The 18752-nt window shown below is 40.9% G+C and overlaps 1 protein-coding gene across 1 annotated transcript in view; it reads right to left on the reverse strand.

The window, feature by feature from the left end:
* DNAH11 (dynein axonemal heavy chain 11) overlaps window positions 1-18752 on the reverse strand; it is a 376413-nt gene that overhangs the window by 307347 nt on the left and 50314 nt on the right. The window contains exons 8-14 of the mRNA XM_040352802.1: window positions 14031-14264; window positions 11344-11511; window positions 9746-9862; window positions 9221-9358; window positions 9008-9126; window positions 7880-8072; window positions 7312-7416 (exon numbers count right to left, since the gene is read on the reverse strand). Of these exons, the coding sequence (XP_040208736.1) occupies window positions 7312-7416; window positions 7880-8072; window positions 9008-9126; window positions 9221-9358; window positions 9746-9862; window positions 11344-11511; window positions 14031-14264 (1074 nt within the window). The remainder of the gene's footprint in view (window positions 1-7311; window positions 7417-7879; window positions 8073-9007; window positions 9127-9220; window positions 9359-9745; window positions 9863-11343; window positions 11512-14030; window positions 14265-18752) is intronic.

The following is an 18752-nucleotide window of genomic DNA, read 5'->3' on the forward strand; positions in this document are numbered from 1 at the left end:
CGATTTTTCCCAGTGCGCATGCTCGAATTTCCGCCGCAAGGACGTCATTGGTTTAGATGTAAGCGTAACTTACGTCCAGCTCGTTTCTGAATCGACTTACGCAAACTATGTAAAAATTCAAAACTCGGCGCGGGAACGGCGGCCATACCTAACATAGGATACCCCTCACATAGCAGGGGTAACTATACGCCGGAAAAAGCCGAACGCAAGCGTCGTAAAAAAAATGCGCCGGGCGGTCGTTCGTTTCTGAATCGGTGGAAATCGTCATTTGCATATTCGTTGCGTAAAAAAACGAAGCGCCACCTAGCAGCCGGCCGGGAATTGCAGCCTAAGATCCGACGGTGTAGGTCACTTACACCTGTCGGATCTTAGGGGGATCTATGCGGAACCTGATTCTATGAATCAGGCGCATAGATCGGACGGAACTCAGAGATACGACGGCGTATCAGGAGATACGCCGTCGTATCTCTATCTGAATCTGGCTCAAGGAAATACAATTATTTTAGTAAATATAAACAGCTAAATAGCTTTTCTCATGAGCAGTAAATAGCAGCATTGTGACGTCTACCATTGTCCAGCTCAGCACTGGTTAAAGCTTGTAGGAGGAGTTTATTCTCCTTTGACTGTCCTATGAGTCTGCCTGACTTTCTGTCTGGACAGTGCTGATCACATGCACCCTCCCCAAAAAATCTCTCTAGCAATACACACCAAAAAGCATGTGCAGAGTGCCTCCCAGGGCTCTGTTCTATCAGAAGATAAATTGGGGACAGTAAAAGAAGGGGAGGATCATAAAAGACGGGTTTAAACAGCCTTTTTACAAAATGCAGAAGATTAACCACAGGTTCCACAGTGAGTATAACAAGCATGCTTTACTGCATACACAGACTGATTTTACTGTTGTGGGTTTAGTATCACTTTCAGTAAAACTGGCTACAGATATCTATAGACATTACATATACTGTACGCAGTGGTGGCCGGTGCTAAATATTTCGGAGGAGACAGACGGGAATGTGGCGGTTGGGTCCCAGATGAAATGCACAGCTCCTCTGTCACCAACACAGATTGCTAAATACACAGGGCACTGGGTAGCTATTCAGCCTGGTGCCAGCTGACAATTGACACACACCCGCTGTTGGGACTTCCATCTCCGATGGCCAGATGTGGGGACCAGCAGCACTTACATGGATACCCAGCGATGTCCCCGGCGATGAGAAGGAAGACAATAGCGAAAATTTATTTGCTATTGTCCCACAACTGGGTGGACTCAGGATGCAGTGCTCCGTGTCCGACTCTAATCATGTATGGACTAGGGGGTGGCGCCCCCTGCGCCCCGTATGGACGGGCCTGCCACTGACTGTATGTAAAAAAAGGCACCTTCAAAAAGGATACAGCTACTAATAACTATACTATATCATACAAATTAATGATTGTCATATACAGATAAAAAATTGAGCAGGAACAGGTTCTCAAACTTTCAAAACGTTGCAGACCATTTACCAAACAATAGTAACCTTGTTCATGCCTCAGGTTTTTCTTCAGTTCTCATGAACGTATGTGTATGCAACTGAAATGAGTGATAATAACTGCGCTGTGTGGGTATGGAGGGATAGGGCGAAAAACAAAAAACAAACAAAAAAGCAAAACAAAACAGTGATCAATAAGTCCCACCAAAAGAAGCAAAAGAAAAGAAAAAAAAAAAAGGAAGGAGAAAAAAAAAAAAAAGACATTTCCCACCATGATGCGAACCAGGATGGAGACAGTGTATGAACGCAAAATTGATTAGGTCTCCGGTAAGTGTTCTATGAGTCGGAAAAAAATAAAAATAAAAAAAATAAAAAAATATGTCCCACCAATTGGGCAGGGTGAACAAGCAGTGTGCAATCTGAACTGTGAAGGTGGGTGATCTGGAAAAGGTTAACACTATGCAGCAAAATCCTTATAAGGAAATAAAATAAAAATGGAAGTAAATAAACACAGTTATCAAAATAAATGTCCAGGATTGGTTCCCAGGTACCAAAGGTAAGTGATCCCAACACATAATAAAGGGTAAAAAACATTATGTGTTAGGATCACTTACCTTTGGTCCTTGGTACCAATCCTGGACATTTATTTTGATAACTGTGTTTATTTACTTCCATGTTTATTTTATTTCCTTATAAGGATTTTGCTGCATAGTGTTAACCTTTTCCAGATCACCCACCTTCACAGTTCAGATTGCACACTGCTTGTAGAGTTCACCCTGCCCAATTGGTGGGACTTATTGATCACTGTTTTGTTTTGATTTTTTGTTTATTGTTTTTTGCCCTATTCCCTCCATACCCATACAGCGCAGTTATTATCACTCATTTCATTTGCTTTCACTTTTGGCTAGGACCAATTTCAGGTAACTGCAGCAGTGCCCCCTAGGTTTAGAACATCGATAGCGCGAGAGCCCTTCCATTGCAGTATGTGTATGCAACTAGTTCTGCCTGAAGTGACACAGAACGGATTCAGACTTTACAGTGGTTACCTACGCTTTTTTCAGACACCTAAAAGGGCCGGTTCACCATGCACTGATATTTTGGTAGATGCTGGAGGGTTAAACCCACAGACAATTTCTTATGTCTTTCAGAGACTCTTTCAGTGAAATCTAAGCACTTGGGGTCTGCAGCCATTAAGCAGAAGTCCAGCACTGCCTGTTGGATGTCTTCATTACTTTTTATCATGAATAATGCAACACAAGATGCTGGAACACACAAATGTGGGCAGAAACATTTAAAGGTGGATAGAAACTGAGTTATTATGGAAGGGAGATCTCACGGTTGGGATATCCGAGATTAATAGGAATCCAGGGCCTGACAACATACTAGCCTCCAGGTATAACAAAAAAAAAAAATTGGTGAACTGACCCTTAAGTGAAGAGAATATTAAAGCAGTATTAAATCCAAAACCAAAAACTTGGCACATTGCAGTTTACCAATCATCAGATGTGGTCGCTGCATTCCTTTTCTTTTTTTAAAGTGATTGTAAAGTTTTTTTTTTTTTTTTAAACAATAAACATGTCATACTAACCTGCTCTGTGTAATAGTTTTGCACAGAACAGCGGTGATCCTCCTCTTCTAGGGTGCTCTGCCAGTGCTCCTGGCTTCCCCCCTGCCAAGTGCCCTCATAGGAAGCTATGTCATATTATATTCCTATTAGGACACACAGCCCGGCTCAGCCCCACCCCCCACTCTCTGCTGACAGGTTTGATTGACAGTAGCAGGAGCCAATGGCTACCGCTACTCTCAGCCAAGCCTGTGAAAGCTTAGAGAGGGGAGAAGAGCTGCTGCACACGTGCACAGTGCTGGTTCCAGATCGGGTTTAGGCAAGTATTCAGGGGGTGCTTCAATAACTCATGAAATGAAAAACAAAGGGAAACCCCATAGCGTAATACTGCTTAAAAGTGGGTTTAATTGGCTAATAAAATTGCACTTACAGTTAAGTTGATAAAGTAGCGCGGTAAAGTGCAAATATAAAGAGAATGCCTATCCCCGACGACGTCTTTTGATGACGAAACGCGTAGGTGTGGCCTCGCTGAGTGGAACGCCACATTCCCTCTATATTTGCCTCTATATTTGCACTTTACCGCGCTACTTTATCAACTTAACTGTAAGTGCAATTTTATTATCCAATTAAACCCACTTTTAAGCAGTATTACGCTATGGGGTTTCCCTTTGTTTTTCATTTCATGAGTTATTGAAGTATCAACTTACTTTCTGGAGCGAGTTCTCTTTGGAGTTAATGACAAGGGGGGGTGTAATGGCGATCGGATCTCCGCTCTGCGGCCGCGAGCGGATGAAGTCACCAGCAATCCTCCTCTGATCATAGGATCCTATGATTAAGTAACGTGTATTCGTTACGATACGCGTGAGGAAGAGGAGGATTGCTGGTGACTTCATCCGTTTGCGGCCGCAGAGCGGAGATCCGATCGTACTACACGCTGTTTATACAGCTCTGTCTGTAAGTGTTTTAAATGTTTTTACTCATTAAATTGTGAATGGTCTTCTGCTATGGAAGCCTCCTTGTGTTCTTTTTGAGTGCCATTGCTGGGATCAGGTCTTTGTTTATGCAGTGTAAGAACGGCAGGCTGGCTGTGGGACATCCTTCATTTACATGTTATAAGGCTTACATACAAGCCGCTTCAAGGTTAGGGGCTTGTATTAACCATTTCCATCTTCACTACTGCACTGTGGAAAGGCTTGGAGTCTGTCATTTTGGAAGCATGTTTTTTACTTTGCACTGAAGCACTCATCATGGAATCTTAATAGAAGTGAAGCACAGATGCACTTTATATTCATTCATTCTTTGTTTGAAATTGCGTTCTTGACTATTGGATTGGATTGTTTTTCATTTTCACGTTATTATTGCACTGGACACGTTTCTTTTCTTTTTTTCACTTTTATGCATGGATTGGAATTTGATTATTTATATTTCTTCCACTTTTTGATGTTTTTTTCACTTTTATGGATATTATTAATTTATTGCACTATGCACTTTGGATTGGTTTGAGCTCATTTGCATATTTGCACTATATATGTTATATGTTTATGAAGATAGCTACTGCTTGTTAATTTTATCTGAACGATTCCAGATCACTCGCTATTAATATTGTGCGGGTCACTGGCACATTTGTCTTTTTTATCATCATTTATCCACTCTTATTACTCTCCACATTACCCAGTTAATGTTGGGTGGGTATTTGATTTTATTCAGAGTGGAACACATTTTACACAGGAACCAGTGGAGCACATTATCCTGACAACTTATTCACATTATGGAAATCGTTATTGGTATTTAGTTTTAATTAGATCCTGTTGCAAGAGCCATTACACCCCCCCTTGTCATTAATTGCTTTAAGTGTGTGAACACTATTAGTCGTGGCAGCTGCATTATTAGTTTGATTTTCTTATTTTAGCTTTGTTGTGCCCTTGTTTAGGTTGGTTTTGCGCATTAGTTCCCCCCCGTTTTTATACTCTTTGGAGTTATTGCCCGTTTATTTGAAGCACGTCTATCCGGGTAGACTTTAAAAATCCCTGTGTCTATTTAGACCACTGTAATGACGGTCATCCATTTGTGGTAAGGAGACTACATCTCACTCACTGGGTGTTCTCTTGGTGGAAGAAGATTTTTCTTTTTATTCATCCAATTGTTACTGCAATGTGAATCACATTTTATGGACTTTAATACTTATAGCTTGGAACTTTTTCTTCACAGTTGTTTGTTTCAACACATGTCATTAACTCTTTTATATTTTAGATATTTTATTCTTCACATTTTTGTTTTCAAGAACTTTTCACTTAGCGCTGTACCTTATTTTTATATATTGTTCATTTACTTTTGGTATCTCAGGTAATTGGTACTGGCAGCTTTTTCCCATATATCAATTTTGGGACTTCCTCACGTTCACATATTATTTTGTTAGCACAGTTTTTTTTTCCTATTTGGATTCAGGGGGGTTGGGAACTGTACTACTATTACATTTTGTTTTTACTTTAATGCAGAGAATGCACTAAGGCAGTGGTCTCCAAACTGTGGCCCGGGGGCCAGATGCTTGTTTTTATCAAGATCTTGGGGCACTATTTTATCCACTCATACCAACAATGGGGCATAGTTTATCCTACTGACACCAACAATGGGGCCCAATTGCACCAACAAAGGGGCCCAATGGCATCAACGATGGGTCACCTTTCTTCCCAATGACACCAAGATGAGACACAATTCCTCACCGTGACACCAAGGATGGGGCACAATTTCTTACAATGACACCAATGATAGGGGACAATTGCTCACAATGACACTGTAACGGTCACCACCGTTTACGACCTTCCATGAACTACGACAGCTCATCTGACACACAGACAAACCAGCAGGCCTCCCATTTCCCCAGAATCAAGACGAGACACGCAGCTCTGTACTTGTTTTAAATGAAGACAATTTTAATGGTTCCTTCTCAGCTTATATACAGTACAAGGCATTAAAGGAACAATCAACTCCCCACCCACACACTAAGGGTAATTACTAAACATTCCTTCATTAACAGCATAACAAACAAAACACCATCACACACTGAGTTCCCTAGGCAGACGTTCTGTCTCCGACAAGTACATTCCACACATAAACAGTATTTAGCATACATAATTAGAGGTCTGGGAGCAGACCTGGATTAACACCTGTCCGTTACAACACCTTTACACAAGGACAATGAAATGTCTTCCAGGCCCTGACTCAATTAGCATGTCACTAGTCAGGGCTTATCATAGAATGAGTCACTATTGACTGGTTGAGCTAACATCTTGCAGTATCTCAAAATCCTGCAATACGAACTATCAGTGATGTCCCATCTCATGTAATACATGAATTATGATTCACTTGCCACCCCATGCCCAAAGGGCACAGGGTGGACTCAGACCCAAGAGTTATCAGTGACGCTGACACAGGAGTATCCCCCATCCTCACAAAGTCTCTGGGTGTCCTGGGTCATTCCGTTACAGACACCAACAATGGGGCACAGTTTTTCTCAATGAAACCAACAATGGGGCACATATTTTCCTCAATGACACCAACAATGGGACCCAATGACGGGGCACAATTACTGAAACAAACAATGGGGCGTTCATTTTTCCCACTGATGTCAGGACCTTTTCGACTCCCACTGACCACTGTCCGGCCCTCGTAAACTCTGAAGCACAGTAAACTGGCCCTCTGCTTACAAAGTTTGGAGACCACTGCACTAAGGTAAAAAAAAACTTTTACCTTTACAACTATTCTAAGTTTGTTCCCCATCTGTGTTTAGCTGGTGATCTGGCAAGTAACACATGTCCTGTATTAGAGTGCCCACTCTGGATCATGGAGGACAGGGGGCACAGCAGACAGCAGCGTTGTCAGTCTGAGAAAGAGGGTAAGTGTTCAATGTATTAGCAGATTTAAACACCAAATTTAAGCCAAACTCCAGCTCAAACTTTATAAGCAGTTACAGGAAGCTTTTTTTTTTTAGGATATAGGTTTACATGAATAATTAAAAGTTGATCATTCTAAGTACCCCTGTCAGTGGTAATTGGCTTTTTTTTATCTCTGTAAACTGATACATCTGGAAGAGAGATTTTTCTTTTGAAAAACAAAAGACTTACTGACTGGATCACCAGATGAAAAAATAAGAAAACCTAAAATAGAAAACGAATGCAGCCATCACATCTAAGAATTGGTAAGTAGCAATATAATAAATATTTGGTTTTGGGTTTATTACTGCTTTAATAAGAACAATACACACTGAGATTTCAACATGAACCTTACCTTGTGTAGCATTTCTTTCTTCTCAAAAATTCCCAATGCAGCCTTGGGTATATCTGAATGATTTAATACCTGAAGATATTTAACTTCTCTTAATACTGCTACTAGCTGAAAGAAAATACACAGAATATGATAAGTAACATTTTATGTAGTGCTTTAAGCCTGCATGTCTGTATCACTTCCAATTCGTATTTACGACTAGAATTATAAAATGGCCGTGCTGCCATTACATACAACAGGTTGCTGGACTTTTAATGCACAGCCATAGTCATGTAAGGAAATTTCTTGCGCTCAGCTCCAGACTAGATAATATAGTGGACTGCTGCAGCTCATGCAACCCAGACTCTGGGTCAATAATTGATCTAAACCAAGAAAGGTGTGCTGTCCCTTTAAGTGTATAAATGGGTGAATAAGTGCAATAAAGCAATTATTTTCTTATTTTGCGATTTCATATTTGCTTTATTGCACTCATTCATCCATTTATAAACTTATGAAGGGACATCGCACCTTTCTTAGTTTAAAACAGTCATAGTCACTCATCCAAAAATGTTAAGAAGTTGTTAATATGTACCTTGGGGTCAAAGCTGACAGAGAGAAAGCCATCTGCAGTACGTCTTATGAGTGGTTGGTCTAGATTGAACATACAAATTTCATCAACCCCAGATATCCACTTTTTATAGGACTGTTCCTCGTACTGGTCTAACACAGTCATCATTTCCATATATTTATGATAAATAAATGAGGCTTCTGAGCTTTCCATACTTCTACAAAAGGTAAGAGATATAAAGACAAAAAAATCAAGATTTTTACAAGTTTTCACTTTAAAGAATTACAAATAGTATATATAGTATGATTAAAGCATGCATCAGTTATCTATCTACGTTTCCATTACTTTCCAGATTGCACTTGCAGCATCACCTGCTGGTGAAATCTGGTATTACAGATTCTATGGTCAAATTCCACCATTTTTAAAAGTGATTATTTTATCTGAATGGAACTGGATGTGAACTTTTAGGTAAACTGAAAAACAAGAGAGGAATTTCATTTCATTTAACATTTTCTTCATTTCTCGCAATTTGATATAGATAATCTCCTTAATCATTTAAAGTGACCTGGCAAGTCTGAAAAAAAAAATCCTAAAGCCAGCACCCTGCAATAGAACTATTATACTCACCTACCTAGTGACCTGTATCTTATACTTTAACTCCGGTCCAGAACTGCAACCTCTGTCAGCATATTCAGCATTCAACACTTCTGAAGTTTTCTGAAGGATATGTCCATCAAAACCAGTACATGGATACCCATGTGTATCAGCCATATGCAAAGAGTCACATCCCCAATGCAACCAGGGTGGTATAAACCTCATAGTAAGTAGGCTTATGGGAGGGGGTGCAGAGCTTGATCAGGTATTAAGAAAAACTATGTAGGGAGAAATGGTTCCTTAAGTTGACTAGTTACAAGATGCAGATAGCCAAGGTGATAAAGCATACAGTAGCAAGAAAAATAATGTGTCTGGTTTAGGATGTGCTTCACACAATGGCAACAAGTATTTCGAGGAAATCAAAAGAGAATGGTATGATGATGATGATGATGATGTGTAGCTAGGAGTCTCTGATGGAAAGATGTTCATTAGACAGTACCATATACGGTAAGTAGTACATAAAAAAACTGCACTTAAATTTAGGAAACAGACACTCACTCATGCTGGATAAACCTGGAATTGGACCACATCATTTGTATCCGTTCTTTGAGCTCCTTGGTCCACTTCAGGACACCAGAGAGGATTGGCATGTTTTTGTGTACAATACATGTTTCCATCTACACAGCAAAACATAAAACAGCACAATGATATATAATAAGATGCCGCACATTCTTTTTTTTATAGAGAGGTAAATGTACCTTTATACTGTACCTGTTTAACATGTTCATCATATAACATCTTACACTTATCCAGCTCTTCACTGAACATTTGAAGAAATGTATAATAGTTGAGACTGAAGATATCCAAAATAACCTGTCTTTCCAGAAAATAACCAGAGATTGCCAGCAACTGTAAAAAGATATCAACTGGTAAATAAACAAAACAATTTGCTAATGTAAAATAATACAGTTGATAAATGCTTTTTTTTTTTTAGAGTACCTGAGGTCCCAAACTCAAGGAACTCTACTATTGACATACTGGTAGCAACTTTAGGTGAAAAGTTAACATCTTAAAATTCCCTCCCTGACACCCGATCCTCATCATTGGCTGCTGATTAAAGCACAAGAGGTGGTGGGCTCTACCTAGCTGAAGCTGGTATTTGCAAAGGAAGGCACCCTGGATTACAGGGTCAATAGGGTGCCACTAAACAATTGGTTATCACAGCGGTAATTTCACCTTTCCAATCAATAAATGTTACTGTAACAATATTTGAAAGATACAGAAAAAGAAGCATACCTTAATGGCCGATTCCAAACCAGAACAGTCCTTAAATGCCAAACATATCATTGTTGCAATCTGTGTCTCTAGGTCCAATACTTTAGCCTTGAATGCAAAGTAATCATTTTCAAACTCCTGTAATGCATTACAAAATGCTTAGGCGTTAACACGTTATAAATAACAGGTTATAAAATAATTGGTGATTACATATTGTATCATATATAGTAAAACCTTGGCTTGCAAGCATAATTTGTTCCAGAAGCATGCCTGTAATCCAAAGCACGTGTATGTCAAAGCATTTTTTTTACAGGGTATAAAAGAGAAGAGAGGCCCCTCTAAGTGTAGCAATAAGTTGCTAAATGTTGTACCTTCATTAAATGTAACCATATTGCTACACTTAGAGGCTCCTCTCTTCTGTTTTATACTCAGTTGTGACATGACGCTACTTTTATATCAAGACATCGCTTGTATATCAAGGCAAAATTTAATAAAACATTTTGCTTGTCTTGCAAAACGCTCTCTAACCAAGGTTTCACTGTATTTTATATTGTTTTGTATTAGGGAGGCCATACACATCTTTACACACAATGGGCCAGATTCACAAAAGGTATACGACGGCGTATCTGCTGATACGCCGTCGTATCCCTGTTTCTATCTATGCGGCTGATTCATAGAATCAGTTACGCATAGATATCCCTAAGATCCGACAGGTGTAATAGTTTTACACTGTCGGATCTTAGGATGCAGTTCCGCGGCCGCCGCTGGGGGGAGTTCTCGTCGTAAACCAGCGTCGGGTATGCAAATTAGCACTTACGGAGATCCAGAAAAATTTTTCCCTTCGTGAAGTCGCCGTAAGTGTTAGTTTGCCGTCGCAAAGATAGGGTATCTTTTACAAAGTGTAAAGTTAGTACACCATGTAAAAGTATACCCGTCTTTCCCACGTCGCTGTAAATTTTTTTTTACATTTTTTATTTTTCCCGCCGCAACTCTTTTTTACCCGTCACGATTCACAAAACCTTGGCGCAACGTAACTTCGCGCAAACCACATCGGGAAAATAGCGTCGGGAGCAGGCGGAGTACGTTCGGCGCGGGAGCGCGCTTAATTTAAATGGGACTCGCCCCATTTGAATTGGCCTGCCTTGCGCCGGACTGATTTAGGATACACTGCCGCAAATTTCCAGGTAAGTGCTTTGTGGATCGGGCACTAACTTGGGCAATTTGCGGCGGTGTAACTTAAATCGTTTAAGTTACGTTGCGCCCGGGCTATGTGAATCTGGCCCAATATAAGCAAATAACAGAAAAGGACAGCTGGAAATGCTCATAATCATAAGCAGTCACAGAAATTAGCTGCATATACCCTTCCATCAAGTCTAGAGGACACCATGGTGGGTTCTGGCAGTATGGCCATGTGTTTGAAGGCAGGCAGATGTCTGGGTGCCCATATGCCCATCCATAGATAACCAAGATTGGGTATTTTCAGAATCATTAAAATGGAATCTGTCCTACACCTTACTCGCAGTTAAAACTTTTTCCACAGTACACTTTTTTTAAAAATATGGATTGCAACATGACAGTATGACAGTTTCTAAATACAAAAACAATAGCATAAAACATACCACATTAGTGTAATCTGTTGGATCATGAGCACTTTCTTTGAACACTTTACATCTCTCTTCAAATTCTCCCTGAAGATGTGTAACCTGTTCGGCCAGCATGTGTCCTTTACTTCCTCCCAATTCAAATTTTTCTAGTTTCTGAAATTCTAAGGTAGTCCGTAAAACATCCTAAAATAATAAAATGGTAAAACAAATAAAAATATATATATATATATAGGAGCCCCAAAGCAGAAAAGTCTTTGACTCCAAGTCTGAAGTCCAGACCAGCAGGCCATCTTCTGCATGTGCTCTTGACTTTATGACATCTTTCTATTGAAGATGGCATAAGAAAGCATAATGATCTACTAATGGAGCACATATAATGCATGGCTTCAGGAAGGCACATCATGCATTATATGTACTTTGACAGGCTATATGACCATGGTTTGAGAACACCTGACCATCATAACTATCTATATGGCCAATGTAGTCTGTAAGAGAACATGCACCAATGGAACACGCGCCAGACCAAATGATACAAGAGCCAAAATTAAATGTATGATTTGCACACACAAAAAAAAAGTGTCAACCTATTTTGGGGGGCCAGAAAACACTCTCCATTAATGAGAACTACAACAAAATAAAATATGATATAAATGCAGAATTTGGCTGGTATAATCATAAGTCTGACAACATAAAAGATTATGGGCCAGATCCACAGAGAAAAGGACAGGCGCAGCGTATCAGAGATACACTACGCTGCCGTATCTTACCTGGCTCTAAGTCGAATCCAGGAAGATTTTGCGTCGTAAGTTACGGCTGCGTAGTGCATCTCTCGGCGCGTAATTCAAATCGGCGGGCAGGGGGCGTGATTCATTTAAATGAAGCGCGTCCCCGCGCCGATTGAACTGCACATGTACCGTTTCGAATTTTCCCGCCGTGCTTTGCGCGAAATGACGTCGCAACGACGTCATTTTTTGAACTTCGACGTGAGTTACGTCCATCCCTATTCACAGACGACTTACGCAAAAAAAAAAATTCAAATTTCGACGCGGGAATGACGGCCATACTTAACATGGCAAGTCTATCTATACGCCGCAAAATACCAGCCCTAACTAGACGCCGGAAAAAGTCGACTACAGACGACGTTAGAAAATGCGACGGCCGCGCGTACGTCCATGGATCGTCGTAAATCCCTAATTTGCATACCCGACGCGGAAAACGACGCGAACTCCACCCAGCGGGCGCCGAAGTATTGCACCTACGATTCGAAGGCGTACCAAGCCGTACGCCTGTCGGATCGAGCCCATAAGCCGTCGTATCTTGGTTTGAGGATTCAAACTAAAGATACGACGAGGGAAATTTGAAAGTACGCCGGCGTATCAGTAGATACGCCGGCGTACTCTCACTGTGGATCTGGCCCTAAGAGTACCATAGAGTAGTACATACATGCATATATATATATATATATATATATATATATATATACATACATACATACATACACACACACACACACATGCATGCACACAGAAAATCATGTTTTTTGAGGGAATAAAATGGAGAGAAGAATGAGAAAAAGAGAAAAGATTGAGGAATATCAGATGGTAAGTGGGAGCAAGGAATAAATCTGGGAATTATTTTTTAAAAAATCACTGATCGCCGCCATTACTAGTAAAAAATATTTTTTAAAAGTCCATAAAAATATCCCATAGTTTGTAGACCTGGTAACTTTTGCGCAAAGCAATCAATATACACTTATTGTTTTGTTTTTTTTAACCAAAATTATGTAGCAGAATACATATTGGCCTAAATTGATGAAGACATGTTTTTGGATATGTTTTATAGCAGAAAGTAAAAAAGATTGTTTTTTTTTTCAAAATTGTTGGTCTTATTTTTTGTTTAAAGCACAAAAAAAAAACAGAGGTGATCAAATACCGCCAAAAGAAAGCTCTATTTGAGAGGGGAAAAAAAAAGGACAAAAATTTTGTTTGGGTACAGCGTCACACGTCAGTTAAAGCAACGCAGTGCCGTATCGCAAAAAAATACTCTGGTCAGGAAGGGGGTGAAACATTCTGGGGCTGAAGTGGTTAACCTGTGTCAATATTAAAAATACAAAGACCGCACAGAGATCCAGGCTGAAACAAGGTATACTATGGTAGAAATAAAGAATATATCAGCAGCAAGCACACCACATGCAATACTAGGGGCAAGCTTTTGGTCCTCTACTTGCCTATTTTGGGCACAGATTTAATACATATTAAAAATTGCATGGATATAAAACCTCTCTACAAATGTCAGAAAACATTTAAAATCATTTACTTATATTCTGTAACTTCACATAAAATACACAAATGCTCTTCAGTAAGAGAATATAATAAAATTTCAGAAATAACAGAAAGTAGAAATGTGTACAACAGAATCAATTTTGTAGGACTGAAAGCCTTAAAAGTAATATCTGTCCAATTAAATATAATTGTTGTGGTCACTAACTGTGTCACATGGGAATACTTATGGTAATAATTATAATTATAGCCATTAGAAGATTGTATTATTTTAGGGAGAATGTATATCTTAGGTAAGCAGGGAAAGTAGTGTTTTCCTTGAAAAGCCCTGTGCAGGTCACCTCATTTGCAATTCATAGCGCTCCAGTGTAAGTATTTATAGTTTTCAACTCTGAATAGGATACAATTAGTAGAATTAAATACCTCAATCTTCATTAGGCGCTCAAGAAACCTGTCATATCTTGCAAACACCAGTTGAGATCGGAAATCCCAGGGTTTGAACTCATTGCTATCCCCATAGAATGACCCTAGATTGCTTCTGTGGCTTTGAAATGAATGCTTAAAGCTCTTGAGGACGTTCACAGCGATTTGTACATGCTCCAGAGCTTCCTCTGTTTCCTCCTTGAAAAGATCTTCCGGAGAAAGATACGATTTTGCCTGGAATTTAACAGACGATAATCAAGCTTAATACTCGAAATGTAAGAAAAAGGGTCATGCTATGTCAATCAACAACATTTTATTAAACATGACTCTGATAACAAACTCACTGCTGAACAGACTAACAATAGAATTTATCATTTGGGCCACCTAAAAACTGTTCAATTGTTATAGCCGGTTATAATGCAAACTTTTACATGAACATGTATAGCAATTTTCAGCAGTGACGTACAAGGCAAACTTGGAAGAAGGCTAGGGACTGGTGGATGTCCAGGTAGCACAGCTACAACTTTCACCTACCCACTAAGCTAAGCATTGAAATCCAATGCGAAACGCGTCAGCTGTTTTCCCCACTGTATGCTGATTGTATGCTGTGCATTTTTCAATAAAAAGCACGTCTTTTTTAAGACTTTTTTGGAGTGCGGCTGTCCATCAATTTCCCTATCTGCATACAACTTTCACCTACCCACCACTATATGAGGAAGAATGGGTATGTGCATTTGTAGGCAGTTGATGTTTGATGGGGCAGGCCATGACAGTACACAATGGGGGTTATTTACAAAAGGCAAATTCAATTTGCGCTACAAGTGTGAACTACAAGTGCAAAGTGAAATTGCACTGAAAGTGCACTTGGAAGTGCAGTCGCTGTAGATCCAAGGGGGACAGGCAAGGAAAGATCTACCCCTTTTTATTCATTTACAGCGACTGCACTTCCAAGTGCACTTTCAGTGCAATTTTAAGTGCACTTTGCACTTGTAGTGAAAAGTGGATTTGCCTTTCGTAGATAACCCCGAAAATGTAGATGGGTCAGCTACTTTGTGTCGACTGCAAGCCTTATCAATATTAATTAAAGTGGTTGTAAACCCTATTTTACAACCTTATGCTACAGGTAAGCCTATATTAAGGCTTACCTGTAGATAACAAGGATATCTCCTAAACCTGTATGATTTAGGAGATATCCCCTGGCCCCTGCATGTGCCGATGTCATCGGCACATGCGCACTGGGGAAAACTGAAGAAATAGCACCTATGTGCCGTTGCTGCAGTCTCTGTGCAGTTACCGTTACTGGTGGCTGACGTCATCGCGGCTCTGGCCAATCACAGCGTCAGAGCCGCGATACCCGGAAGTAGCTCTGGGACGACATGACGGCAGCCGGAGGGGGAGATGAGGACTGCTGCAAAGGCTTCGATCTGAGGTAAGTAATACATAATGAGCTAGTATGCATAGCATACTAGCTCATGATGCCTTTGTCTTTCAGGTTTTTTTTTTTTTTAAGAGGGTTTACTTCCTCTTTAAAGCTGCCAACTTCACTAGAGCCCATGTCTTCTTTATTTGTTCTATGCCTGTGTAACTAGTATCCACTAGCACAGAAAGGGTCAGTAATATCATGAGTGCCTCAACTACTAAATATCCCTGTGGGGATATACTTACTTTACCTTATTTCTGTCTTCTGCACACAGAATGCACAGGTGTGAAGGTACAGTCCATCTAGCGAGATTCTGAGAATGAACAGGATCCCAAATCTCACAAGAAAATGATTCAGCATAGTGCAAGACATAGGGTTTCCTAGGAATTTCTCTGGAAGAGTAGAGAGGTCACGCCAGAAGACAGTGGCTATATACGTTTTTATTACAACTTTTTTCCCCATAGGTATAATTTTTCACTTCTATTAGACTACATTTTATAAAGGGGTTGGGGTCCAGAGATAACGAAAGGCCACTTGCAATCATTTGCTACCATGCAAGCTGTGCATGGTAGCCAATCGGCTTCAAATTTCAGCTTGCTTAATTAGACTTTGGCAATAAAACCTCAAAGCTAATTGGTTTCCTTGCAGAGCCGCACCAGAATTTGCACTCTCCAGTTTTATTAAATAACCTCCTAAGAGGTATTGAACCATACAATGGCTGGTTTAAAATTTTAGAAAAAAGTCAATTTGACATGTGTTTTCGGGGTAGTCTGCCAATGCATAGCCATGTTTACTTGTACTATGCATCCATACATGTCAATGGACCAATCTGCAATGCAAAATAAATTACTCTGCTCGTTATCTCATTGTTCTAAGATTACATGAGCTCATGCTCAATGTCTGATCTGTCATAGTTTGCTGAGTTGTCCCATTCCAGCCAGTTGGAACATATTCTGATGCATATATTAAAACAAAAAACAATGTGCATTACTGCAAAATCCTTTCTTGTATGAAAAGAAAAAAGGGGACAAGATGCGTCAATCTAAGTGCAGTAAGCCTGGATTTTAATGAGAAATATAAATCAAATAAATGTACATGTAAAGTGCCTACTCACAAACGGAAGTAGAAAGCAGACACAAAAAACGGAATGGTGGGGTGCAGGTATTCGGTGGTCGGATGCGTGCCTGCAGTCACTCGGTGGTATCAACTTTCGGGTTCCAAGTCCCGGGCAGCAGCGAGCTGGTGATGTTAATGTCCGAGGGTAGGAAATCCAGGAAGGACACAGAGATTCGGCGTGCGCTCCACCGTGGAGTGCAGCGTCCCGCCGTCGCGCCGGAAGTGACGTGGGAGTCCAGGCCAGCCAATGGGATGCCATTGGCTTGCCTGGACTCCCACGTCACTTCCGGCGCGACGCTGCACTCCATGGTGGAGCGCACGCCAAATCTCCGTGTCCTTCCTGGATTTCCTACCCTCGGACATTAACATCACCAGCTCGCTGCTGCCCGGGACTTGGAACCCGAAAGTTGATACCACCGAGTGACTCCAGGCACGCATCCGACCACCGAATACCTGCACCCCACCATTCCGTTTTTTGTGTCTGCTTTCTACTTCCGTTTGTGAGTAGGCACTTTACATGTACATTTATTTTATTTATATTTCTCATTAAAATCCAGGCTTACTGCACTTAGATTGGCGCATCTTGTCCCCTTTTTTCTTTGAATCTTTCAGAGGTTTGCTTCTGCTTCAGGTGCTGCCGCCAAGTGTTCCCTACAGCCATCCATATTATTATTATCCAGGACTTTCATGGACATTATTTATTATTATTTTCTATAACATGGACTTGCTTGATTACTAGACTATTCTATATACCTCAGTGTAGTGTTGTTTGCTCTATTGGATCATGCGCCATATACCCTCTTTTTCTGCATATCCTTTCTTGTATGCGTTATTGAAAGAATGAGTAATAATTTAACCACTAAAATTATTAGAGGATAGACCCCTGGTCCTGCTGGATGGAATGTCTATGCTAAACTGGACCTATTATAAACTATCATAAAAGGAAAATGTTATGCCAGTTAGGGCTCTTTCACACGGGGTGGAACAGTGATGATTCGCCCCGTGAATGGCCGCTTGCTCAGCAGTGATCACTCCGCTGATCCCCAGCACACTGTGCAGGGACCGCCCTGTCTTTTCTCCGTACTCTTCTATGGGGGATCGGATGAACACGGACCGTCTGTCCGCGTTCACCCGATCCGCAGACGGATGGAAAAATAGGGTTTTCCTCTGTCTGTAGAATCGGAGGATTGCGGAACCGGGTGAGATCGGGTGTCAGCGGATGTTCATCCGCTGACACCCGCAATCTCATAGGGACCAATGTATGTCCCTTTTTCATCCATACACGGATGGATGAAAAAGCGGACCTACGATCCGCCCGTGTGAAAGAGCCCTAAGGCAAATGCCAGCACTGCCCAATTACATCAATATTTTGCGTAAACAATGACTTCCTCTTGTCATAAACAAAACACAAGTCACTTAAGGCTCCATTCACACCTAGGCGTATTTACGCCCGACGCTCGATACGCTGGAGGGGAGAAATACCATTGCCCTCTATAAAGATGGTTCACATCTCCACGCCGAATGCCGAAACGCCGAACGCCTGAAGCTCAAAACAAGTCCCGGACCCTTTTTTTCAGGCGGCTTCGGCGTTCGGCATAGGAGATGTGGACCTGGGGGTTAATGGGGGTTAAAATCGCGGCGCAATTCGCGGTACAAAACACTGCAATTTGACGCCGCAAATCGCGGGACAAAACGCTGTGATTAGGTGTGAATGCAGCCTAAAAGCTAGAGTATCCTAGGTCGCATTGTGTTCTGTACCCATGAACATTACTGCAAGTTTAACATGTGGGTTGCAATGGGTATTTTCAATCAGAAAGATACTGTTTGGGGGATTAGCAAGGCACAACAAGGAAACACAGGATAAGACAAGATAATGGTCTTTCACAAGTATAGCTAAAAGATTAAAAAATGTCCTTCTTAATGCTCATACAATAGAACTATGCTAAATAATTTCAAGAGAAATGTTTTTATTTGCATTCTTGTGCACCCAGGTTAGGGCTCTTTCACACGTCCGCTCCGCCTGTCCGTTCATTACAAGTCCGTTAACGGACTTGTAATGAATCCCTATGAGAACGCGTCCGTTAGCGGATGGAGCATCCGCTAGCGTCCGCGTCCGTCGGGATCCGGTTTTCGGACGGAAGAAAACCCTATTTTTCTTCCGTCCGGCGGAACGGAACTGATGCAGA

Source organism: Rana temporaria, chromosome 5 (genome assembly GCF_905171775.1).
Source record: "Rana temporaria chromosome 5, aRanTem1.1, whole genome shotgun sequence".
In the NCBI taxonomy this organism is placed as follows: domain Eukaryota; kingdom Metazoa; phylum Chordata; class Amphibia; order Anura; family Ranidae; genus Rana; species Rana temporaria.